Below are 27,639 nucleotides of genomic sequence, written 5' to 3' on the forward strand. Positions count from 1 at the left end.
GCTAGGGTTCATAATGAAATTCTACTGACTGTACCTTCAAGTATGTTTCTAGAATCCATACTCTTCTGGCTGCCTCCATTGCTCCCAACACGGTACAAGACACCACCACTTCTTACCTTGCTTACTGCTATGGTCTCCTGATTTCCACAATGGTCCCATTTCTCTACACAGCTGTCAGAGATACACTCTTTTTTATTTTTTCCTCTTTATCTTGTACAAACCATCCTCTTTTATCTGGCTGACTTTATCTTCTACTATTCTCTCCTCAGTCACTCCACTCCAGTTAGACCGTTTTTTTTTTTCTCAAGCTCCTTGAACATATATAGATCTAATTCTGCTTCTCAGTCCTTATACTGGCTTTCTGCTTACAACGCTCTTTCCCCAGACACAAGTATGGCTTATTCCTTATCCTTCAAATTTTTGCCCAAATGTCAACTTAATGATGCCCTAGATCTCCCAATCATATCTACCTGCTTTATTTTCTTCCATAGCACTAGGCACCTTCTAACATATTGTACAATACACTTATTTATTGTTATCATATATCCTCCTACAATGTATGCTCCAAGAGGGCAGGAATTTGTCTATTTTTTTCCACTAATATATTCCCAGCATTTAAAAGAGTCTCTAGAATATGGAAGGTATTCAATAATGTTTGAAAATCCTATTTAATCAAAGATTTTAATATAAAAACATATACACATAAACACAAGTGGAAACTAGTGAACTGGAATAAATAGTATTATATCAACATATATTAATAAATAATATATACTATATAGTATATAATATAAATAATATATAATAATATGTATTATATAATATATAATAGTATATATTGTACTAATATAATATATAATTATACTAATGTACAATTATATGTCAATATAATAATATATCAATTATATAGGATAATTAATATATTGTTATAAAATGATTAATATATTACTATATATTAATATATAATTATATCAATATATAATTAATCATACATATATTAAGAAAGACTTATCTACATATTGATATTACTATAGTAATAATAATAAATTTAAATACAAACTTTTGGATGTTATCTTAAGAAACAGGTCATGGAATAGTGGGGGGAAAATGTAAGGAACTCACAGAACTTGATTTTTTTTAAGTTTTTAACTTGATTAATGAACAATAAATATAATCACAAATGTCATTAAATAGAACCTATGCAACCACTAAACAAAGTTCAGGCTTTCTAGTAAAAAATAAAAATTATTTGAAAATCAAATATACATGCTAAAAATAGATGAATATATTGAATATTAGCCTACAGATAGCAAATGTGTGATTTCATATGCTGTTGGTAGAAATGTTATGACAGACTTTTGAAAATAATTTGTTAATTATTTTGACCTAATACAGCCCATTTCTGGAAATATATATTAAAGATTGGAAAAATAATCTTAAAGGCAGGAAAAAGCCTATAAACAAAGATATGTATTATAAGCTTTATGTGGAAAAAAAGGAAACCAATTCACTGCCTAATTAAAGAAAAAGGGTTAAGAAAAAAATTATACAATTTGAAAGAATATTGTACATCTAGTAAAGTAATATTTAGGAAAACTAAGTATGAACATGGGAATATTTATTATAAAATTAAGCCAAAAAGATGTAGGGAAGAATTTAATAATTTCAGTATGATTAAAATTATGTTTTAAAACTCAAGCCAAAAATCACACATACACACACACACACACACACACGCGTGCGCGTGTGCGCGCACACACACATATACATATATATAAACTATAATAGGACGAAGACAACAAAAGCTCCAAAATGTTATTGGTTATTTTTGCAATAATGGCTGTTAGGCAATTTCTACCAGAAGAAATAAACCGGGACCAACAACATCAGCATTACCTGGGAAACTTTTAGAAATATAAATTATCTGACCCCACCCCAAAATTAACTGTAAGAGTGGGGGGCCCAGTATTCTGTTTTAAAGCATTCTCTAAGTGATTCTAAAGCACACTAAAGTCTGAGGACCAATGCATTACAGCAAAACAAAACAAAGATGAAGTGCTAAAAATACGATCTAATACAATCCTACAAAATGGCTAAAAACATCTTTACAAAAATATTAACTTACCATTCATCTGTAAAGTTCAGTTTTATTGTGCTTGTAGTTGTTCCTTCTGTGCTGTAGTGCAAACTTAAAACTGGTTCACCTGTCCCTGGTTTGGGGCTCAGCTTTTCATTATTGTTATCTGAAAATTGTGTTTAAAACATTTGAAAAAGTCTCTGAAACCAATAAAAAGATGACATTTCCCCAAATTTATAAAACTTAAATTAGGCTGTCCTTGACATTTTTCTTACATTTGTTATGGTTCTCACTTAAAGTTCAAAGGCAAGTGTCATAGAATCACTATTTATATCTCAAAGTGGCACTGTATCAAATTCTAGCTTTCTTTACATGACTCCCCTTGCTTCAAATGGAAATAACACACTTTGAGAACCGTATTTGACTAGTCATTAGGGAATCAGAAGTTATTAACATGCAAAGACCAAAACTGGTATTCTTAAGGAATATTTCTAATTTTATTCTTCAGTTGTTAGAGCATCAAGAATAACTAATGTTGGCTCCTTCAGAAACACTAAGATATAAATCGCAAAGGCTCTGAAAAAAGTTGTTCAGTAAGAACTTTGCTGCAATAAAATACTATCAAATTCCTTCTGTTCTTTCAAATTCACAGATTTATAATCTAGGGCAGGATTACAGCCTTCACTACTAGGGATAAGGGGAGAAGAAAATTCACTGTGTTTTATGCTCGAAAAATGTTGTAAGAGCATTTGTTTTGATTTATTTCATCTTTTCCTTCTGAGTAATCTTGCACTGAATTTGTTTTCTAAATAATGGAAATTGCAGATCACCGTAAGAGCATACAGGTAATGTCCATGATATACACCTATCTCAATGTATTAAATCTTTGTAAAATGGCAAGGAAAATCAAGAGTCTAAAGAAATCAATATTTATAAACCATGCCATATTAAAAAAAAAGGTACATGGATATTCAAAAAAAAAATTAAATAGGGCTTTATAAATTTTTCTTTTTATGATGAATAACAGTTTGGGGGACCATTAATATACATGTAGAATACAAACTGATATAATAGCAAACATGTAACATTTCTGCAGCAGTTTAAAGAAAGAAAACTCTTCTGTGATATAATTTCCTTCTTCATACCAGTTCATGGACTGAAGTTGTAGTACTAAAAATAATCCGTCTTGAAAAATAACAAAAACCGTAACAACAATAAAACCAAATTATTCAGTTTTTTGGTCATTAGGCCCACTTTAATTGCAATGAAGAACTTATATCTTTCAGCATTCTTCTTGAAGGCTTTAGAGCATTTATTAAAAGAGAATCTCATAGAATCTCTATTTTATTTTATCAATAGCATTTATCCTGTGAGAGCATAATAACAAGATTTAAAATACAAATATAGTAGAGAAAGGAAAAAAATTTCTCTTCCAGGGATAAGGAGTCAAACTGATAACAAAACTCGGGAGGATCACTTCTACCTCATGGGATACTCTGTCCTTTAATATTGTTACCTGAAAATAAAAATGAATTATAAAGCTGGTATCCCAAAGGGTAAAATTACTTTGTATACTACTTTCATTATGACTATGCACTTGACTACTATGTCCACACAGCTGTTGGAAATAAATTAACAATCCAATAAACTTTCAAAGATTCAATATTACAATTAGGATTTTGGAGAAGGTATCTTACCAAATGGCATTTTGATAAAATAACTGAATTATCAGATCTCACATAAAATTATCAAGCATGGGACTTTTAAGAAACTTGTCCTACTCTTGATGATCTTTGGAAAATTTGCTGTTTTAATAATTTGTCCACATATAATTTTCCCTTATTCTTTAGTATTACTGCTGAAATTTTTGTCCTGCTGCTGACAAAGTCAGTCACTCTCATCTTTAGGCATTTGGAACTGGTAAGGACAGACAGCTGAAAGACTGGAATCAAGAAAACTAAGAGGCAGAGCTGGAGTCAGTTCTTTCATTATCTGACCCATTTTATAAAGTGCTTTGGTATTTACTTTTCTTTTAAAGCAAAGAAGGAACAGAATGCAAAAGCAAGTATGAGAGAATTACAGGATTGGATTTCTTACATTCACCTTGGTTAGAGAAGCAGAAACAGCTTTGAGTAATTTAAATACTATATGAAAATTTCCCTTTTTAGAAAAATAAAAGAGATAGTTATAGATGCTTAGATGCTATGACCTTGGGAACACTGAAAACAAAGAGCTACTAAGATTTCAGAATGGTATAGGAAATATTTAAATTTATACAGCACTCTTTGCTCCCTCCCTACTCCCCCTAAAAGCACAGTGTTTGCTGAGATCATCAATGTTAATTAAAACTTCTAACTTATGATATCTACTACAGTTACTATTCTAATCTCTTGTGAATATGATTTGCATATTGCAAATAATGGAAATAAAAAACATGATGACATTCATTTATGAAATGACTAGTGACAGAATTTGTTCATTTGTTAATAAACTCAGCAGCCCTCAGTAAAATTGACCCATTGCTATATAAATGAACACACTGTAGTGAGCTACAAAACCTCCAGACCCTTGAGTCTAGTTACCTACTTGTAGCTACACATAAGGAAAATGACAGAAATCCTACACAATGCTGAACCTGGTTTCTTGAGCTGAGGCACTAGTGGGAGCATATATCCCAAGTTTAGAATTCATCACCTAGCCCTGTTCCATTTCACTCTTCCAACTTTACTGCTACTGCTACTGTGCTTAATCATATATAATCAGGCTGAATTTTTGCAGAAATGTAAATTTCTGACTTACTAGTGAGCACATTCATAATTTGCTTCTAGTAAAACACCTATTTTAAGCTACAAATGTGTAATAAAATATAAAGAATTAAAAAATTAAATTTATTTTGACTTCATTTGAAAAATACTTGTAATTATTTAAATTTTCCCTATTTTGCTCTATTTTTCTAGAAATTGGAGCATCAAAGACAGTCTAAAAACTGTATTATTCAAAGGCTTTACATAGTGAACAGATACATACTAATGAAATATTTTGCTTAGCAAGTAGAGATTTGGGATGTAGAACTTCACCTAAATACACAAATGACTACATAGAAAGCACTGCCGTAATAACAACTGTGACTTATGTAGCATTACTAAGTACAAGGAAATATACATATCCTTTTTGAAAACCTCGGTATCACATGTTTTACAGAAGATGAAATTAAGAATGATCTACTTTTTTTTCTCTAGCTACCTAAATTTCCTTGTCTGGTCTTACTATACTGTCTAGGAAACAACCTGAATACAAAGTACAAAATAAGATTGCTTAAATAAATTTTTAATTAAGAAATTGCTAGTGTTGTTATTCCTCAGAAATGATGCGTAATTTATTATCAGCAACATTACATAACTGATAAAAGTTCTGGAGGCTAAACTGTCACTTTGGCATCAGAGGATTAGAAAACTATGTTCGATCATCTTCTAGGGCTATGCAGAGACTAACTGCTGCTTCATCCTCCAAAAACATGATGGAAGAATAAAATTCTTCTGCTATGGAGTCACTATTATAACCATTTTTCACCTTAATCCACTGTTAGTAGGTTAGATAACCTGTGCATCATATAGAAATAAAATACTCTTTACCTAAGGGATTTTCTATTATACAATGAATTAGCAACATTTCTCATTCCATTATGCCAAATGCCAAATTAAAAAATCAAATCTAGGGCCTCCCCAGAGGAACAGCGATTGAGCACTGGGTTGCGAAGCTGCCCGCGCCGGTTCCACCCCTCACTGCTCCCCGGCCACCAGAGGAGGGTCCCACATGGCGCGCAGACCTCTCCTGCTGCCCGCTGCTCCCCTCAGCAGTGTGCTTCGGTCCTTCTGCCTGCTCTGCTCCCCGCTCCAGCTCTGGTGAATTCTCTCACCCTCCTGCACTTCTGACTGTACCCAGTGCTTGTATAAATAAAAATAAATAAATAAATAAATAAATAAATCTTTAAAAAAAAAAAAATCTCATCTAAAAGTTTAACTACCTTCTCCAAATTTTGCACCTCAACTTACTTGGTTTACACGGAAAAAAGGACAAACTTCTCAAGTACAGTTCCTAGACCAATGCAATGGGAATTCACAGTTCTTCCAATCATTTGTCTAAGAAAGAACATTCTCATTCAAAGTAGAGAAACTGTTTCTAGGAAAAGATTCTAACAAAGAACACCTATGTACCATAGAGATGACTGTGAGGAAAGGCATTTTATTCTAAAAATGAGTATTCTCACTGGTACTGATTAAACTTTAAAAATATCAAAAGTTAACTACTTTATGAAAGCCAAAACCAAACAAAACAAAACTTTAGTACTGATATTACAAAACCTCTCCTATATAATCTTTAGAAATAAGACCTTCTCTGCAATCAAAACTCAACCTCTATGTTAATTACAGTAATTTAAATCCAAGAACTTTTCATGACATAACAGAAAAACTTGAATGAACTTAAATATGAAGTTGGAAACATAGAGATTCAGACTGTGCCTGGTTCTATATTTCCAGTGCTATTTATTATAGGTTGTAAAGTGGTCATTTTATCTTTGCTACCAGGTTCTCTTTTCCCTACTTCAGAACTAGTCTTAAAAGTCTCCTATTCACAGTTCACTTTCAGTCTTGAAAGAGAACTGATAGGGAAAAAGCAAGAAAATATGCCCACCCCATTTGGCAAACAAGCCTTCCCAAATTTCTCATCCAGTATTTCTCTTTTCATTGTTTTCTTAGGCATATGCTTTTTACAAAAATCAAACCTGTCAGTTACATGTTGATTAAATAATTACATGAAAATGTGACTATCAGATGAAAATGAACTCTTTTCCCACTATCCCTGAAGCTACTGTCCTTACTTATTTGTTTTGAAATGCTTTTCTTTCTTCTCACATCCATTTCTTCATCTCCTGCTCTAATCTGGCCTCTGTTTCTGTCGATGAAGTGAAACTGCCCTCATTAATGAGATCAACCGCCTCCATGTAGATTAATTTAGCACAGAATTTTTAGAATCCATTTACTTGACCTCTCAGTAGCATCAAATAGACAACTCTCTTGAATGTGAAAATTTCTCTTACCTTGATCTCATTATACCACACTCTCCTACTTTGCTTTTGTCCTCTAATTGTTCCTTCTCAATCTCCTTTACAAGATTCTCCGTTGGCAAAATCTTTAATTCTGGATATTTTCTGAGATGTTTTAGCTACTCTACTCACTCCTCTTTTATTTTCATCCTATTTGATTTTATCTAATTCATGGTTTCAGTGACCATCTATAAGCAAACAATTTCCAAATTTACTTTCCTAGCCCTAACATCTTTTCTAAACTCTACAATTCATTGCCCAAGAGACTTTTCCACTTGGGTAAGTCGCACAGATAAATTCAGCATACTCAAAACCAAGCTTGTGATCCACCTCCTTTTACATCCCCTCTCATACCTTATTCCTTTCCCAGGATTATCTATTTAAGGATTGTACAGTCAAATTTTAGGATAGTTACCCTTGCAGTGACCAGAAAACTCCCCTGCTAATCTCCATCAGTACCTCCCCCAATCCACCACAAATACATGTATAATGTAAGGAGAAACATTTTTTGCATTATATTTACAAGACTTGAGCTCTAGCCCTGCTCTCTCCCAAACCAGACTGTCATTACTAAACTATCCACATGCAGAAATTCTGGAGCATTACTGCAATTTATAATCTGGATTCCTCAATCCCGTGCCTCAATCTATCATCAAATCCTATTTATTTAACATCCTAATTACTGAATCTCTTCACATCTCTCTATCTTACTTATATGATCTGGTCAGCATTTCCCGTTATCAGAAGAACCCCTAGTTATACTCTAGTGAGAACCAACCAGATCAGAGCATACTCTCTATTTTAAATACTTCACTAGCTTTCTATTGCTCTTAAAATAAAACTGAAAATTTTAAAATAATCAAAAGGTCCTTCTCAATCTTGGCTCTACCCACATCTTGAAGCCACAGCACTCCAGCCACCCTGGAATTCTTCTAGTCATTTCACAGTGATTAGCTCAGCCTCAGCACATGCTATTCATCTGCATTTTATCCACTCACCTATCTTATGCATACTCATCTTTCAGAACTCAGCCTAATTGTCCTCAGGGATCCATTTTTGCTACTTTACCAGAAAAGATGAAGACTTGCTCTTATATGTTCCCACTATGCTATGTTATTTCCTCTTTTGTAACATTCAGCACATTTATATTTTTTAATCTCTATTTTTACTCTTAGTTTAAGCAAAGCAACATAGCTATGACCATAGATACTACAGCCAGGCTCCTGAGACACAAGGTGTGTGACCTTTAGGTAAGCTTCTAAACCTCTCTTTGCCTTAGTTTCCTCATCTGGAAAATGAGGACAATAATAGTACCTTGTACAAAGCTGTGGTGAGTTAAGCAAATAGGCATGTAAAAACTGCTCCAAATAATATGGCATAAAGAAAATGTGATGTCCATGTTGTTGCTATTATGGCTAATCAACTCTATTATTAATGTTGTTAATCAACTATGCCAAGCACAGGAAGTATTACCTTTATTCATTCATGCATCCTAGTGCTGGGCCCAGTACTTTCCACAAGGTAGACTGGTATTTAAACAGCAATAAGTAAATGAAATAAATACAAATAAGGCTCAGCCACTTATTTTACTTGTCCTTACATATTTCTTAGAGTCTTGGTTTCTTTATCAATAAATTGAGGATAATACTATTTACCTTATTAAGTTAGAATGAATGAGAAGATGCATCTAAAATTCTTAACAGAGTGCCAGTCACATATGAAAAACTCAATAAATGTTAATCATTTTCGTCATCGACAATTCTGAGTTAGGAAACAAGTTAACTGGAGGTCTGGATAGTGACTTGAATAGGAGAATGAAACAATAAACATACATGATAAAAACCAAATAGGGCTTAAATTTCAAAAGAACAAATATCACCAGTTGGAAGAATCTAGTCTTAGCAGTTGGGGAAGTGGGGACTAGTTAAGTTACTTCAATCTAAACAACTAAGTGATAATTAGTTTCATATTCTAAGGAATATGAAAGATCTAGAATGAGCCTGATTTCACTTACTTATTTCTTCTCTCGAGTTTAAAACACAGTATTTACAGAGATAGTCCAATGTGATGAATACTGAACTTACATTTCCATCAACATAGAGGTTTTAATCACTAGATATTAATTTAGTAAAGGTTTAAATTATCAAAGTATATTTAATTGTTGCAAATATTACCTATTGATTGTATAATACTATAAGTATATCACTAAAATGAAATTTCAATTTGGTGGCAGTGTATAATCTTAAGGGAATACATAATGTATTCCCATTTTTTTCATATCCCAATCTATCCTAGTAGAATTAGTAAAATTTGTTTCATTGGTTTTTGATCACCTACACCTCTCTTTAAACATTTTATTACATGAAAAAAGTCTACCTATGTAAAATAATATACAGTGTATAGTTAACATTTCTATTTCTAAAGCTTATGTATTATCATTTATAATTCTTTCAATCTAGAAAGGAAAATGAGTGTCTGACAGATTCATAAATGCCTACAGGCAAACATTTAAAATTTAACAGCATTATTAACTTCCACTTAATGATTATCACTGTAAAGATAAAAAGTTACTTATTCTAGTCATGGCCAAAATTTAAAATTGTGGCAAAATTATTTTCTTATACCTTCTAAAAAAATCAAATGTTAAGCTCCAAGGTATCTTTCATCATTTTTATTCTTAATAAAATAAGAAAAATTGCTGGCCTAAGTATTTTAAGAGGAAAAATGTGTTTAATAATATAAACAGGCAAGAGAAAAAATATGTTAGTAGAGGATTATTTCCCCATATAGTGCAACTGGCATGACATAAAGAGAGATATAAGTGAAAAGGAAAGCCATGACTCATTAAAACATACTTTCAAACTAAACAAAATGCCTGACATATCACTATGTTTTTCAAGTAGGGGTTGAACACACAGCCTTCAGTTTGGAGACTACTGAAAAGTATTTTACAACAGGATAAAAACAATGTACATTTTGTACAGCTATTTCCTTACTATTTTATTTCTTAAAGTATATTGGTAAAAGAAAATATTTATTGAGGCAAACAGGCAGCATTTTCATGACTAAGGTTGAGACCAAATATACTTTTGTTTACTAAATAGACTTTTGTAAAAACTATAAGATAAACCAGGAAAAATGATGGTGGCAATCACCTATCTCAATAATATATATATATATATATATTTATTGAAAAGAAAAAAAAATTTCAATGAAGCAAGCCCAGTAAAATTAAAAACCATTTATTAATAACATTTTTATACTTGGTAGTTCCCTAAAATAAAGAAATATATGAACTACTATTGGAAATTAAGTTAAATAACATATATAAGCTTCTGAGCACCTGGAAGATGGTGGGTATTTTCAGATAACATAAAACTGAATTATCAATTTAAAAAATGTATTAGTGTCTCCTTAAAAGTAAGAAAAATAATTTAAAGTATGCTGAGACAATAGTAAGTTAGAGATACATACTTAGGAAGAAAACTTATTACACACACTACTTTTCCTACTGCACACAGTTAAAGGGATAAAAATGTCTTGACAAAGTTTAAATCTTGAAATAGGATCAAGGATATTTAAGGATATCAAGCATCTTTAACCTCTTCTACAAAGATCCCTTTTTATGAAAAAATCCGCTCAGGGCCTCCCCTAGTGGCGCAGTGGTTAAGTACTGGGCTGAGAAGCTGCCCACAGCCTCTGCAGCGCCGGTTCGATCCCCAGCAGCCAGTCAGGGTCCCACATGGCGCAATAGATCTCTCCTGTCCTGCTGCTCCCCTCAGCAGTGTATTTCATCAGTCTGCCTGTTCTGTTCCCCACTCTGGCTCTGGTGAATTCTCTCACCCTCCCGCGCTTCTGACTGTACCCAGTGCTTGTATAAATAAATAAATAAATCTTTAAAAAATAAATTAATAAAATTTAAAAAAAAAAACCCACTCAATTTTGAAACTACAGACCATTTCCCAAACACTAACTTTCCTCTATCTTTTCATTCTTAGTTAAGCTTACTGAATAACCCACATACCAATGTCATCACATTTTTTTTTCTTTTCAAATCACTGCTTCCAGGCTTCTGCCTCCACCATATGACTCAAGCCCAATGCCAAAGTAATCCATAACCCACATATTGTCAAATTCAAAAAAACATTTTTCAGTCCTTTCTGGTATGGACACTATTGCTTCCCAGTGTAATGTGAACCAGTTTCTTCCTTGGAATTTCCTCTTCCCCCGGCTTTGGATGGCCTTATTTCTATCCTTTTTCTCTGATCATTCCTTTTCTGTCTCTTCTTCTATACTTACTCCATGTAGTATAGATTCTCCATTTTTTAGTCTCATCCACTCCTCCTGTTTCAACTGCTATCTGGAAATTGATGATTCCTTATTTTTTTAAAAAAAGATTTATTTATTTATGCATACAAGAGCTGAGGTACAGGCCAGAGATGTGGGGGGGTAGGTGGGAGGACTCACCAGAGACAGAGTAGGGAACAGAACAGGAAGACTGATTGAAATACACTGCAGAGGGAAGCAGTGGGTGAGACAGGAAAGGTCTGCTTCGCCATGTGGGTTGCTCTCTGGCTGGCCGGGGATCGAACTCGTGCTGCAGAGGCTGTGGATTGCTTCATAGTGCGGTGCTTAACCCCTTGGGCCACCAGGGAGGCTCCAATGATTTCTTATTTTTAACTCTTAATTTTATTCTACCTCCCTGGTGACTTCAAAAGTCATACATGAACCCAATTGTCTATGAGATTTCTCTATTGGGATATCCAAAGGTAAGTACTTCAAACTCAACTGATCAAGGAAATTCCAAGTAGCTTTTCCCTGTAGAGTCAGCTATTCCTCTTTTTTTTTTTTTTTTAATAAATTTTATTGTTATATTCCCCATACAATTGCAGCCCCCCCCATTCTGACCCCAATCCCTCCCTCCCACCCCCGCCCCTAAAAGTGTCTCTGGTTCATAGTTTTTGTTGATTTTGATTTTCACTTTCTTATAGTTATTCATTTTCTGGTCCCTTATTTAAGTTTTCTAGATTCCTGCTATGAGTGAGACCATCCGGTATTTTTTTCTTTTTCTTTTTGGCTTATTTCGCTGAGCATGATCCCTTCCAGCGCCATCCATGTTGCTGCAAATTGCATGTGTTTATCTTTTTTGAATGCTGAGTAATATTCCATGGTATATATGTACCACATCTTCTTGATCCAGTCATCTACTTTTGGGCATTTGGGTTGTTTCCAAAGCTTAGCTATTGTAAACAGTGCTGCTATAAACATAGGGGTGCAGGTGTTCTTTGGAATTGATGTTTCTGTGTCCTTTGGGTAAATACCTAGGAGTGGAATTGCTGGATCATATGGAAGCTCTATGTTTAGTAGGTCCAGAAATCTCCATACAGCTTTCCACAGTGGTTGGACCAGTTTGCACTCCCACCAACAGTGCAGAAGAGTTCCTTTTCTCCACCCTCGCCAACATTTGTTGTTGCTAGTTTTTTTAATATGTGCCATTCTCACTGGTGTAAGATGGTATCTCATGGTAGTTTTGATTTGCATTTCCCTGATGACAAGTGATGTTGAACATTTTTTCATATGCCTGTTGGCCATTTGCATTTCCTCTTCAGAGAAGTTTCTTTTAAGCTCTTCTGCCCATTTTTGACTGATTATTTTCTTTGTTGTTGTTGAGTCTCATCAGCTCTTTGCAGATTTTTGTGATCAGTCCTTTATCATTAGTGTTGGGTGCAAAAATGTTCTCCCAGTTGGTGGGGTTTCTCTTTGTTTTTGTTATTGTCTCTTTTGCTGTGCAAAAGCTCTTAATTTGATGTAGTCCCAGCTGTTTATCTTTGCCTTCACTATCACTGCTTTGGGTGATGTGTCTGTAAAGATGTCTTTGATGTGCAAATCACGTAGTGTTTCGCCTATATTTCTTCTATATATTTATGGTTGTTTCAGGTCTTATGTCTAGTTCTTTAATCCATTTTGAGTTGATTTTTGTGTATGGTGTGAGAGTGGGTCAAGCTTCATTCTTTTGCATGTAGCGACCCAGTTTTTCCCAGCAACATTTATTGAACAAACTTTCTTGCTCCAATGCATATTCTTTGCTCCTTTGTCAAGATTAGTTGACCATAAATCTGTGGGTTTATTTCTGGATTTTCTATTCGATTCCATTGGTCTGTATGTCTGTTCTTGTTCCAATACCATGCAGTTTTGATGATTATGGCTTTGTAGTATAGTTTGAAGTCTGGGAGTCTGATGCCTCCATTCCCTTCTTTTTTTTTCAGGAGAGCTTTGGCTATTCGGGGTTTTTGGTGATTCCATATGAATTTCATCAATAATTGTTCTATTTCTTTGAAGAATGACATTGAAATTTTGATTGGAATAGCATTGAATCTGTATATTGCTTTTGGTAGGATGGCCATTTTAATAATGTTTATTCTTCCAATCCATGAGCAGGGGACGTCTCTCCATTTCTTTGTGTCTTCTTCTATTTCTTTTAACAGTGTTTCATAGTTTTCTTTGTATAGGTCCTTTACCTCTTTTGTTAGATTTATTCCCAAAATATTTGATTTTTTTGTTTCAATAACAAAGGGAGGTCTTTTTGATTTCTTCTTCTTCAGATTTATTGTTTGTGTATAGGAAGGCTACTGCTTTTGCGTGTTGATTTTGTATCCTGCCACTTTACTGAACTGATTGATGAGTTGAATTAGCTTTTCTGTGGAGTTTTTGGGGTTCTCTATGTATAATATCATATCGTCTGCAAATAGTGATAGTTTGACTTCTTCTTTTCCTATTTGGATTCCTTGGATGTCTTTCTCTTGTCTTATTGCCCTGGCTAGGACTTCCAGTATTATATTGAAAAGCAATGGTGAGAGTGGACATCCTTGTCTTGTTCCAGATCTTAATGGAATTGCTTTCAGCTTTTCACCATTGAGAATGATACTGGCTGTTGGCTTGTCATAGATGGCCTTTATGATGTTGAGGTATGTTCCTTGTATCCCCAGAATTTCAAGGGCTTTTATCATGAATGGGTGTTGCACTTTGTCGAAAGCTTTCTCAGCATCTATTGATATTATCATATGGTTTTTATATTTCTTTTTGTTGATGTGTTGGATAACGTTGATTGATTTTCGGATGTTAAACCATCCTTGTGCCCCTGGAATGAATCCAACTTGGTCGTGGTGAATTATCTTATGGATACATTGTTGGATTCTGATAGCTAAAATTTTTATTGAGGATTTTTGCATCCGTGTTCATTAGGAGATTGGCCTGTAGTTTTCCTTTTTTGTGTTGTCCTTGTTCGGTTTTGGTATTAGTGTAATGTTGGCTTCATAAAACGTGTTTGGTATTGTCCCTTCCTTCTCAATTTTTTGGAAGAGTTTGTGAAGGATAGGCACTAATTCGTCTCTGAATGTTTGGTAGAATTCATTTGTAAATCCATCAGGTCCTGGGCTTTTGTTTTTGGGGAGGTTTTTTATTACCATTTCAATTTCGCTAATTGTAATTGGTCTGTTTAGGTGTTCTATTTCTTCTTTATCTAGCTTTGGGTGATTGTAGAGTTGTAGGAATTTGTCCATCTCCTCTAGATTGTTAAACTTGTTTCCATATAACTGTTCATAGTAGTTACTGATTATTCTTTTGATTTCTGCTGTGTCCGTTGTGATTTCTCCTCTTTCATTGATGATCCTGTTTATTTGTGCTTTCTCCCTTTTTTCCTTTGTGAGCCTGGCTAGGGGTTTGTCTATTTTATTGATTTTTTTCAAAAAACCAGCTCTTGGTTTCATTGATCTTTTGGATTGTTTTTTTAGTTTCAATTTCATTTATTTCTGCTTTGGTTTTTATTATTTCTTTTCTTCTACTGTTTTGGGGTTTTTTTGTTGTTCTTTTTCTAGATCTTTGAGCTTCGAGATGAGGTGTTTCTTTGCGTTCTTTCTTGTTTCTTGATGTGAGCTTCTATTGCTATATATTTTCCTCTTATTACTGCTTTTGCTGCATCCCATACATTTAGGATATTAGTGTCCTCCTTGTCGTTCAATTCAAAAAATTTTTTAATTTCTTCTTTGATCTCCTCATTAGTCCAATGGTCTTCCAGTAGTGTGGTTTTTAATCTCCATGAGGTAGGAAAGTTCCTTGCCTTCTTTTTATGGTTTATTTCTAGTTTGATGCCTTCATGGTCAGAAAAGATGGTTGATATGATTTCAATCTTGGTGTATCTGTTGATGTTTGTCTTGTGCCCCAGTATGTGATCGATCCTGGAGAATGATCCGTGTGCGCTTGAGAAAATGTGTACTCCGTTTTTTGGGTTTAGTGTTCTATAGATGTCTGTTAAGCCTAATTGCTCTAGGTCCTTATTTAGAGCTTTGGTTTCTTTACTTATTTTTTGTCTTGTTGATCTATCCATTGTTGATAGTGGTGTGTTGAAGTCTCCCACTACATATGTGTTTTCTCTGATGTCTGTTTTCAGAGAGGACAACAGTTGTCTGATATATTTTGGTGCTCCTTCGTTTGTGAGTATATGTTAATGAGTGTTATTTCTTCTTGAAGTATTGTCCCCTTGATCATAATGTAGTGACCATTGGGGTCTCTTTTTATCTTTTTGAGTTTGAAATCTGTTTTATCTGATATAAGTATAGCTGTTCCTGCTTTCTTTTTTGGTCCATTTGCTTGTAGGATTGTTTTCCATCCTTTAACTTTGAGCCTATTTTTATCTTTTGTAGCTAAATGTGTTTCCTGGAGACAGCAAAAGGTTGGGTTTTGTTTCTTAATCCAGGCTGCCACTCTGTGTCTTTTTATTGAAGAGTTTAGTCCATTTACATTTAGAGTTAATATTGATATGTTAACATCTGTATTTGCCATTGTGTTTGTCTTTCCTTTGATTTTATTTATTTATTCTTTTAATTTTTTTTTTTTTTTGGCCTTCTTTCATTGTTATTCGTCCTCTTGAGGTTCTGGCTTTAGACTCCTTGTAGTATTTTTGGAGTGGGGGTTTAGTTGCAATGAAATTCCGGAGTTTCTGTTTGTCTGGGAAGGTCCATATTCTTTCTTCAAAGAGGAAGGAGAGCTTTGCGGGATAGAGTATTCTTGGTTGGCATCTGTTTTCTTGGAGTCTGTTGACTATGTCCCTCCACTCTCTCCTTGCCCGTAGTGTTTCTTCGGAGAAGTCTGATGTCAGCCTGATTGGTTTTCCTTTGAATGTTATCTGTTTCTTCCCTCTTGCCAGCTTCATTATTTTTTCCTTGTCCTGGATTCTTGGGAGCTTTACTATTATGTGTCTTGCTGTATTTTTCCTTTCGTCGTGGAAGTTTGGTGTTCTTCTTGCTTCTTGTATATCATTTTCAGCTCCTTCTTCACATTTGGGAAGTTCTCTTCAATTATCTCTTTGAATATTTTCTCTGTTCCTACATCTCTCTCCTCTCCTTCTGGTATTCCTATAACTCTTATATTTCCTTTCCTCATGGAGTCAGATAGTTCCCGAAGTCTTTCTTCGTTCTTTTCCTTCGTACTCTCTTTCCTTTTCTGTTTTGGTTCTTTTTATTTCTGTGTCTTCAAGATTACTTATTCGTTCTTCCATTTCATCTATTCTGCTTTCATTGCTTTTCCCAGAATTCTTTAGTTCTTCCATTAATTCTTTGATCTCCTGCATTTCTTTTACTTCCCTCTTTAGGGACTCAATTTCTTTCTTCTGACCATTGTTTTCCCTCTCTAGGGACTCAATTGCATTCTTCTGATCGTTGATTATTTTTCCCTTATCATTGTTTTCCTTTATGACTTCTGTCAGTTTTTTAATCACGGCAATTTTAAATTCTCTTTCTGGAAGGCTCAGAAATTCTTCCAAGTTATTGTCTTTGCAATCTGGGGCTGGCTTTCTTTTTGTGGTGTGCTTTTTCTCTGGAGAGTTGCTAGGTTGCGTGTGGTTCTTCTCCTCCCTACTGTCTGTTTTCTAATTTGCCGTATGCGTTGGGACACTGTGTTGTTGGGACTGGCCGGCATCTTGGGGGGGCTTCTCTGTTCCCCTCTGGTTCTTCCAGGAGTCATCTGTCAGTTTCAAGAGCCTTTAATGGAGAAAGGTCCCTGTTCTAAAATGCCGATGTGGGGACACACTCCCCTGTGCGCCTGGTCTGCCCCGGCGGTGGGTTCCTGCTCCCCTCTGGGCTTGGACTGCAGGCCAGAGGGGGTCTGGCGTGGGCGAACTTCCCCCGCTCACCTCTGGCTCCTGAGGAAGCCTTCTGCAGGTAGTCTTTACTGAAGAAATGTCCCTGTTCTAAAATGGTAATGTGGGACACACTCCCTGCGCGTCTGGTCTCAGGCACACTCTTCTGCGCGCCTGGTCTGCCCTGGCTGTGGGTGCTCGCTCTCCCTGTGGGCTCAGACTACTTGTTCGGAAGGAGCCAGGTGTGGGCTAACTCCCCAGCTGGCCACTAGCTCCTTCAGTAGCCTGTGCTGGGGTCAAGTCGCTAGGTGGCGCCAGAGATCTCTCCTAGAGCCCTTGGGGCTGATTTTCCACCCCGTGGGACAGGGAGCAGAGCGGGGGATGGTAGGGTACACCTCAACGGCTTTGGGGTGCTGTGTCCCTGTGCCCCACCGTCGTGGGGAACCACACGCCCCTAATTCGTGCCCGGGTCTCAGTTCCAAAGCCCTCAGTTCCAGGACGCGGGCTGTAGCCCAGATCAGTGGCGCGGGAATGGCGCCTTTTGAATCCCGCTCCCCTGCCTGGGCGCCTTGTTCCTGCTCACTCAGGGAGGGCCTCCGCCGTCTCCCGCAAGCCTAGGTCGCAGGCGCGGGACCTGGGCAGCTGCGATCCGGTCTGGATCCGCGCCACTTTCCGCGCAGGCTTACCGGGCGGCCGGGCTGTGTGCTGGGGCCTGGTCTCCTCCTGGGCGGGGCTCTCTTTAATGGCGCCTGGAGCTCACCTCCGCGGCGGATCCTGCAGGGTTCGCCTCAGCTCCCGTTCACGGGTGTGGTGGCTGCAATAGTTCCTTTCCACTCACAGTCCCGCTTGCTGTGTCCGTTTTTCTTGTTGCCGTTTTGGTTTTGTTTTTCCTCCTCTCTGCCGTCGGAGAGTGCCGACTTTGTGGCGGGGGAGGGGAGCAGGTTCTGCGCTTCCCTCCCTTCTAGTCCTCTTTTATGGCCACTTTCTTTCTCTTCGGGCAGTTCGCTGGAGTCACCCGTTTATCTTCCGTGTCCCAGTTCTCACTGGGACCTGCCGCTTTTCCTCCCTATTAACTTTTTTTAATGGGAGATCTTACTCGCAGCGTCTCCTCGCCGCCATGTTGCTCCGCCCACCTCTAGCTATTCCTCTTGAAATAACTATCTTTGTTGATGGTAGTTCTGTCACCCTTTGAAGACACCTGTATATAATACTCTTAATCAGTTTTAACTAATAAATCTCAAAGTTCTATCAACTCAATTTTTAAGAAGTTAAAAAATATGTCCTTTTTTTTTTTTTTACATTTCAAAAGGACAGGTTTATTAGGAAAATGAGAAAAAAAAGAGCTGCCTGCACAAACACAGGCAGGCAGAGATACAAAAATTGGTCCATTCTTCTCCTTTCCCACCACTGTTTGCCTTAGACTGGATTCATTCATCATCTCTCCAGCTGGACTATTTCAATAGCCTCTGACTTGGTCTTGCTATTTTCAATCTTACTCCCTTCCAATCAATCCTCTGTAATATTGATAAAATGATCTTTCCAACACAAGGATCATGTTTCTCCTAAGCTGAAATAATTTCTATAGTATCCCAATATAATAATATATATAAAATATAATAATATAATTAATAATATAATATATAATTTACTTACTCATTCAACAAATATTTGTTTAGTGTATATTGGATAAAGTGTTAGGCATTGAGTATAATATACTGAATGAAAATATCTAAAGAAAATGAAGAAAGGTATTAAACAAACAATCCCTTAATTAAATGCACGGCTACAAATTTTGACAAATGCACAAAGGAAAATAGCAGGCCACAAAGAAAGAGGAAAAGAGAACTACTTCAGGTTGGAAGGTCATATTATTTTTGAGAAAGTGTTATCTAAGGGAGATTTGATGAAAAGTTGCTGAAGGGAAAAGCAGTTTGGTTACTGACAAAAGCATATACAAAGGATGTGAGAGGGAAAGAAGCTTACAGTGTTAGAAGAACTGAAAGTAGGCCTGTTAGGCAAGTGCTTAGGTGAGCGAGGGAAGAGTGGCCTGAGAGAAGGTTGGAGAGATTAAGCCAGGTCAAGGAGGCTCTGTAAGACAAAGTATGGATTATTGTTTTTGAAGGGTCAAGGAACACAATTAAAAAGTTTTGGGCAGATAAACGACATGTTTACAATATCTTGAAAAGTTTACTCTGGCTGTTGGTAGAGAGCAGACTGTAATAACAGAGTAGATGTGAGCACATTGTGAGAAAGATGATGTTAGGCAGTTTCTCTATGGGTAATATAAGCCTACAATTTGGAAGTCACCGGTATTTTAAAAGATGTAACCCTGCTGAACAAAAAAGGTACGTAAAAGGTCAGGATTTCAGCTCAGAGGACTTTTTACAGCCTAACAGTCCTTACATCTTACAATCCTTGTAGTCCTTACATTGATGATGGTCTATTATGACACAGCTTCTGCCAAATCTACCCAATATTTGACCTTTTATACAGTATCTCTACTTATATTACTAAAAGGTATGTCAGACTTTACATGGGCAAATAAACAAAGAATCTCTTGATTTCTGCTTCAAAATTTGTCTACCTTAGTAAATTCCATCATCACTCACCCAGGCACTGATGCCAAAAATTTGGGGATTATCCTTTATTTTTCTATTTCAGTTATATCCCATATCATATCACCAGCACCAAAATAAATGGAATATTCAAGGTAATTCTCTGGAAACTATTCTATGTGAGTAAACAGAATATGAGTAAACAGAATATGAATCTGGCTACACACCACTCTCTGGCAGTGATATACTATTATGTTCATATATCCTCATCCACATAAAGATTATCTGATTAGAAAAACATTTTTAAATAATAGTATATTACATGATGAAACTATATTTGTATTAAATTATCTAAAAATAAGTATTCTTCACTGTTAACACCTCTACAATAAATGTATAAAGATTAAAACAGATTTAATGTCTTAGTCCTCAGATTAATTTACCAATTCATTCATTCATTCATTCATTCATTCATTCTCAAGAACTGAAAAGGCTATAGCAATAGTTGTTATCTCAGGTCTATAAAGAATAAGACTATAAAAAAAAAAGAATAAGACTATAAAGAAGTTTTTTTTTAAATTAGTTTCTGAATAATTCCCCTAGAAGATAGTTAAAATTAGATATATTTCATACCAAACAGGAACTTCAGCAATATTTAATTTCCCCAATATGCTGACAAGTTAATCATCTAACATACATAAACTTTCAGTTACCTGAAGTTTATGACTTTAGTGCTAAGGGTTTCTTTAAAAATTTTTTTTGAAAAATATTTGCAAAATCAATTACATGATCATCTTACTATAGAGAAAAGTAAGTATTACTTATTTCTGATGATGACTTAACATTAGGCATTATTTATCATTTGTATTACAAAGCTAGAATACTGCAGGGAATCCTGCGATGAGTAATGCTATTCGCTGTAATTTGAAACAGTCTGTTTACTTAGCTTTTTATAAAAAGTCTTCCTTTTCTCACTCTTTTTAGTCGCCACTTCTTGTCAGAATGTCTTCTTTTATCAATCCCTCACAGTGTTGTATTTGATCTACCAGTAGTAAAGCTTGACAAATAACTAACCTGTATCATTAGGCTCTGTTTAAGACTTTGAGGATAATTCCATGCCTTTCTTACTTCAAGAAGTGGAGGCTATTTCCCTTCTGATTGGCGGCTTTGGAGCTTATCTCTGGGTTCATAATTGCATTCCTTACAGAAAGCTATCAGGAGTTTGACTACCAGCTAAGTCAGACATAAAAACCAAGTTTCATTACTACAGCAATATATTGATAGTAACACAGAATATTACTATTTTCAGATAACTCTTTCTAAATTAGCCTCTAGGTGATATGCTAATCTCACACCCTAGTTCTACACAATTTCATAATGGATATCTAAAATTAAAAAATGGACTTAGTTTATATACATTACACTACTGTGTTAATAGAAGAGAATTATAATTTGTCACAAAGAGCCAAAGGTAGAAGTTAATTTAGCTTTGTAGAAAATAATTTGCAGAGACCAAGGAGGTCCTTTGTGAATAATACCACCTATAGTATTTCAGCCCACAAAATATGACTATTAGACCATAATCAAAATGAAATGCTATGAAAAAATGACAGAAAGCTTGATTTATGCATTGCAATAAAACTATGGCTGGATGGGCATAGCACATCTCCTGTTCACGCACCCTGTTGCTCGTCAAGTGACATGGATCCGAGCTGTTTGTTAACCACAGAAGAAGGAGAATCTGAAACAAAAATGAGATTTCAACTTAAAAGTAAGCAGCAGAAAACTGCACAGCAATGTCATGATCATCTTTAAGCTTAAGAAATAAATGTATAAGGGTGGGGAATAGAAGTTAAGTATCATGGTGTGTTTCCCAAGCAGTCAGCAAGCAGAGCCATGTGCTTAAGATGTTATTCCAGGCAAGCACTTAGCAACTTTGAGAACAAATTGAAAAATACTCTATTTCCATGCATATACTTTTGATCAAATTCATTTAGCACAGGCTCAAGGTGCAAGGTAGATAAAACAGAAATGGGATATTTCCTTTACTAAATGGAAGAGTTGTTTCCTTCTCAAACCCCCTCTCCAATCCTTTAGATGGCTTCTATTTTGGATTGGAGGATTCAAAGCATGAAATGAGTTGCTCACTGTACTTTGCTAGATGTTGTTTGTCATACCTTGAGCTACAAAAGGAGCTCAAGTGAAGATGTTAGAGCAAGAAAATGGTTTGTAAGAGAAATATTCAATGAAGTCATTACCACTACAGAAACAGAGACAACTTTAAAAACATCAGTTTGTTGTGCATATTAAAACTGTACTCTGTGAAGGCTTAGGTTTCTTTAGGTACCTGGTGGGAAAAGGAAAAAAGAGGCAAGGAAAAAACTTAATGGTCTGGGCTTTATGCTTTCCACCTTGGTTTCAAATAAAATATTTTATTTTTATCTTTTTGATACACTGAGTTTCTATGTAAGCTTTTTTTTAATGGATTCTTTTACTGATATAAAGAAAAGCACTATGATCAAATGGAAACCACCGATATGGAGTTTGTAAATTTTTTTTAAAGATTTATTTATGGATACAAGAACCGGGGTACAGGCCAGATGCGCGGGAGGGTGAGAGGATTCACCAGAGACAGAGCAGGGAACAGAACAGGCAGACTGACGAAATACACTGCTGAGGGGAGCAGCAGGCAAGACAGGAGAGGTCTGCTGCGCCATATGGGACCCTCGCCGGCCAGGATCGAACCTGCGCTGCAGAGGCTGTGGACAGCTTCACAGCGCGGCTCTCAACTGCCTGCGCCACCAGGGGAGGCCCAAGTTTGTAAATTTTGATTCTACCCCAGGTTCTGATAATAACTAGCTCTATAACAGGATAAGACAATATTTTTAGGCCTGAGCTTCTCTCTTCCTGATCACCCTAGAGAACTAGTAACCTGAGCAAAACACTGGGGGACAAATGGGGAGTGGCTTGGTAGAATCTTAGTAGGACTACAGGAAAATAGGGAAATGCGGACAATAAGCATAGCTCCCCCAAATATAAGAATAATCCCTAGACTCTAGTCTTTAGCAAATGTTGTTAATAAAACAAAAATCTTGTATTTTGGGTTGCTCACCAGTTTCTACTCATAATAGCAGTTTATATTCCCTCAAAGCAGATATTTTGAGTTAAAAGTATTCTTAAATTGATAGAAGTATTCCAGTATATCCTGGATTCTCAGCAATTTTATATCACTTGATTGCTTCTGCTTGTACATTTAAAAGTTGAATTCTGCTACTGTATCAATTTTAAATTGTCTACCCTCTGATATAACCAATTTGCTCATGTGACTTTGATAAAACATAGACATCCTCCTTTCAATAACAGCTTTTACATATACTTTATTTATCACCAGGTCATCAGAACATTCAGTTCAACAAATCTTTACTACCCAGAAAATTGGAATGCTAATATTTCAATTTCCTAATCCAACACGCTTTACTTTTCTTTATAAGATTTCTTCATATTTGTCCATTTCAGGGTTAGATAAAATTCCTATCTATGTAGTTTTTGAAGAACAGATAAATTAGCCTTTAGAGGAAACTAAAATTATATTACTTAAAGTGAAGAAAAGCATAAGGAAAAATATAAGTCATAGTCAAAGGGAGATTAGAAAATCTTCCTATAAGTCTCTTATGAAATACTTTTCATCCCTTTGGATTTGTTTAAAATTTCATTGTGTTCTCGTTGAATAATTAAGAGCTGTCTGAAAACTATAAACTCTCTAAGCAATGTTTTTTCTAATCTTAACACTTAATTTTTCCATAAATACTATAAAATGTATAAATCTTATGAAATAAAGTGCATCATTTAAAAATTTTAAATAATTTTTTAGAATAAACTTTTTAAATAAAATTTTGGGAGGCGTGAGATCTCTTAAAAAATACAGAGCTAAAGGGTCTAGATGCTGTTGTTTACATTAAACTGTAGTGAAATCTTGAAGGATATACAACATGATGGAGTTTAGGCTTAGTATTAAACTAAAAGGGTTTCCTTTTATGTTTTAAAGTATGTCACAGATGTTGTTATATCTGCGATATTATTTGTTGTTCTTCCTATCCTAAGGACCAATCTTTGAGAAGAAATTTTGTTTGCTCATAATTTTCTATTCTACTTTAAATCTTGGGTACCAGGCAACTACTCTCCTGTTTCCTATCACATAAACATTCTAAGTGCTATGTTCATAATTCAGACATTCTTAAAAATATTACCCACAACTTCTAACTTACAGAAATATTTCCGAACATTAATAATCATCAGAATCACTAATATTAAAAAACTTAATTTATTACTACATGCAGTATGATTGGTCAATTGTTGGAAGTTTTCAAACTATAATATTATTTTTAAGGTAGATATAAAATTCAAGCAAAAGCTCAATCAGTATTAAGCTCAGTGTTTCATGGTCAATTACTGTGTATTTCCTCAAAATCTGCACATTGGTCTTGAGATAATTTTCTCATCCTTTGACAAAGAACTTTTCCAACTCTAGAAAAAAAGGAATTACAGCCTAAGAGGTAAATATTAAGGGCTCATCAAGGGCTCTTCAGTCAGACTCCCTGGGTTCAAATCTGGCTTTTCTACTTAGTAATAATAAAACCCCAGGCAAGTTATTTAACTTCTCTAAGTCTCAGTTTCTCCATTTCATTTATAAAATGGGGGCAATCAGTAGATCTATCATGTATTCTTCATTTGAGATAATCCATGTAAATTAAATTTAGGTAACACACAGGAAAGGATCAATCAATATTATTACTTGCCATTTTTCAGAAACATGGTATTAAATGAAAAATAAAAAATAGGAAAGATATTTCAAGGAATATGGAACATGTTCCCCTGCTGAAGTTCTAAGAGGCTGCTCATCAATGTTTGCTCAGGACTTTGTCATTAAATGTAGTTAAGGAGTGCCTGCAGAACTAGGTTAACATTACATGAGCTTTACTAACTGTTAAGTTTTAAACACCAAAAACATGGATCAAATGCACCCATTTGGAAAGTGCTATATGGACTGTAGGGGGTCTGATGTTGTATAGAACTTGCTTGCTTGCTTGCACAGGATCGGGTAAGTGCTGATTTTTTCAAATATGGCTCAGTTTTGAAAAGTCCTTTTCAAAAATAATCACCAACATTTTATACCCTCTTGGGGTATAAAAATTACTTTTTTTCCAATAGGCAAAACTGTGCCATAAAGTGAAAAAACAGTTCCTACCTGACCCTCTCTAGGCTGGCTCCATGCTCCAGTGGGGCTCTGTGGTGGTTGGGCCAGTACCAGCAGACTCCACAGGGTGTTGTCACTCTGAGCAGGAGCCAGCAACCCAAGACTTCAGGGGACCTGAAATGGAAAAAAAGAGTTGGGTTTAAAATCAGCCATATGTTGAATGCCTCTGCCACAGCTGTTCATGGCATTCATTTGATAAACACACATACAGCTCATTAAAAACCCTGGATGTGATAAACCTTACATAGCCTTGATATGAGGCTATTCTGAGGTAATAAGTGAATGATATTATAAGATGGTATATTTATTATGCATACTGCTTTGAGGAATATAAAAACTTTATACAGCAGCACTACCCGATCCTTATCCTCCATAAATTATGACAGGCCACGCTATCTAAATAAACCAGTAATTGAGAAACTGAGGCATAAAGCAGCTAAATGACTTGCCCAAGGTCATCTAGTAGGCAGAGATTTGATGAAGGTAAATTCAAAGTCTTCATGAAGAAAAGCAAAAGTTCTCACTGAAGATAGAAATGAGGGTTTCTCTTTTCTTCTTAGGTCTATTTCTGAAAAGCCTAAAAAAATTCAGTTTAAAAACAAAAAAAAGGGCCTCCCTGGTGGCGCAGGGGTTAAGATGCAACCTATGAGGCTAGCCGCAGCCACTGCAGCATGAGTTCAATCCCCAGCCAGGGAGCTGCCCACATGGCACAGCAGAACTCTCCTGACTTGCCCACTGCTCCCCTCAGCAGTGTATTTCAGTCGAACTTCCTGTTCCATTTCCCACTGTGTCTCTGGTGAATCCACTCAACCCCCCACAACTCTGGCCTGTATCCCAGTTCTTGTATGTACAAATAAATCAATCTTTAAAAAAAAAGTAAAAATATTTTAAAATAATATATTCTGAGTTTGAAAACCAACAAACTGATTTGGGGAGTAAAGGTGCGTCGGGTGACATGAGGAACAGCAGGTGGGTTATCACTTTATGTTTAAATCACAAGTTGCACTTTTATTTTTATATTAGAACTTCCACATGAAACTCTAAGACTTCACAGCTACAAAAAAAAGAAAACCACTTTTAAACATCTTTTAATGTGTATCTTCTATAGCTCATTTGAAACATCATTTGGTACCTTGGAATGATGTTTTAATCTTCAATTGCCAACAAATATTGATAACTAAATAAACAATATTCTATGTAGCCTAACAAGAATCAGGCTCCTTCCATTTCACCCCATTAAAAATGTAGATTATTTCTGCAAAAGTGGTTTGATGGATGGCTTTAATCAACTTTTCTTACAGAAATTAGGTTTTGTTCTTTTTTTTTTTTAAAGATTTATTTATCTATGCACACAAGAGCTGGGGCACAGGCCAGAGATGTGGGGGGTGAGAGGATTCACCAGAGACAGTGGGGAATAGAACAGGCAGATCGACCAAAGTACACTGCTGAGGGGAGCAGTGGGTGAGTCAAGAGAGGCCTGCTGCGCCATGTGGGTTGCTCCCTGGATCCGGAGGATCGAACTCATGCTGCAGAGGCTGCAGACAGCTTCACAGGTTGCGTCTTAACCCCTTGCACCATCAGGGAGGCCCAGAAATTAGGTATTGTAAGTTCATCTTACACTTATCTTTTCACAAAAGATTCTCATAAGTGCCATATTTTGAAAAGAGAATAAAATGTTTGCTAGATAATGTAATAATTTTACAAGTATAAAATTTCTTGGTTTCTAAATCATATTAATGTCTCTCTTGAACACTTTACACTTGAAAGACTTAAGCAGGTCAGAAAATAGAAATACCATTTGTTGATGACTGTCTCATCTCGTACTGTTACTCTAAAGATGTCAAGGTATAATGGGAAAGTATTTTATAAGTAAGAATTGTACATTCTTCTATTGCTAATAAATTAAAACCTAAACTGTCAATTGTGGTGCTTACTATCATAGATCATTTCAGTACTAACATTTAAGCAAGAGAGATGGATCAATGAAAGACCATAATATACATATACAAAATTATATTTGATCATTAACTATAAATAATAGCTATTCAAATAAGACCTATCTGCCTGTTGAATTTTATATATTTAATTCTCACTCTGATTTTTATAATTTGTGTTTTCTGAAATGAAGAATTTTGCACTAAGCCATCCCATTTTCCTCATATTCAAATTGTATAAAATGTAGAAAGCATATATATTTTATTAGTTGCCCTCTCTAACACACATTAGCTTTTCTAAAAGGTTTTAATCATCAGTGTTCTCACTTGACATGTGAAAACAGAAAAAGATAAAAGAAGCACTATCAAATCAACCTAGGGTATGTCACAGGTTAGACTTACTAGGGTCTCATTTGAATGCTGTTAAAAGCAAACAATCCAGATAAAGCACTTCACCTTGTAGGTGAAAAGAACAATAAAGACCGATAGATAGCACTTAAGGTTTCTCACACTGGTCCAGATGGGCAACCTCAGGGGCACAAGCATGTTGTTCAATAACAAAGAAGCTTCTCAGCTTTAAAGG

General features: G+C 35.6%; 1 protein-coding gene across 5 annotated transcripts in view; it reads right to left on the bottom strand.

Moving 5' to 3' along the window:
* DCAF6 (DDB1 and CUL4 associated factor 6) overlaps positions 1–27,639 on the bottom strand; it is a 104,636-nt gene that overhangs the window by 21,740 nt on the left and 55,257 nt on the right. For 4 of the 5 annotated variants that reach the window (XM_054693498.1, XM_054693497.1, XM_054693499.1 and 1 more), the window contains 2 exons: positions 21,550–21,609; positions 2,126–2,243 (listed from right to left, as the gene is read on the bottom strand). In XM_054693498.1, coding sequence (XP_054549473.1) covers positions 2,126–2,243; positions 21,550–21,609 — 178 coding nt within the window. The remainder of the gene's footprint in view (positions 1–2,125; positions 2,244–21,549; positions 21,610–27,639) is intronic. The other variant, XM_054693496.1, reaches the window with a different exon arrangement.

Source organism: Talpa occidentalis, unplaced genomic scaffold (genome assembly GCF_014898055.3).
Source record: "Talpa occidentalis isolate TD23 unplaced genomic scaffold, MPIMG_talOcc4v2.1 talOcc4.12, whole genome shotgun sequence".
NCBI lineage: Eukaryota > Metazoa > Chordata > Mammalia > Eulipotyphla > Talpidae > Talpa > Talpa occidentalis.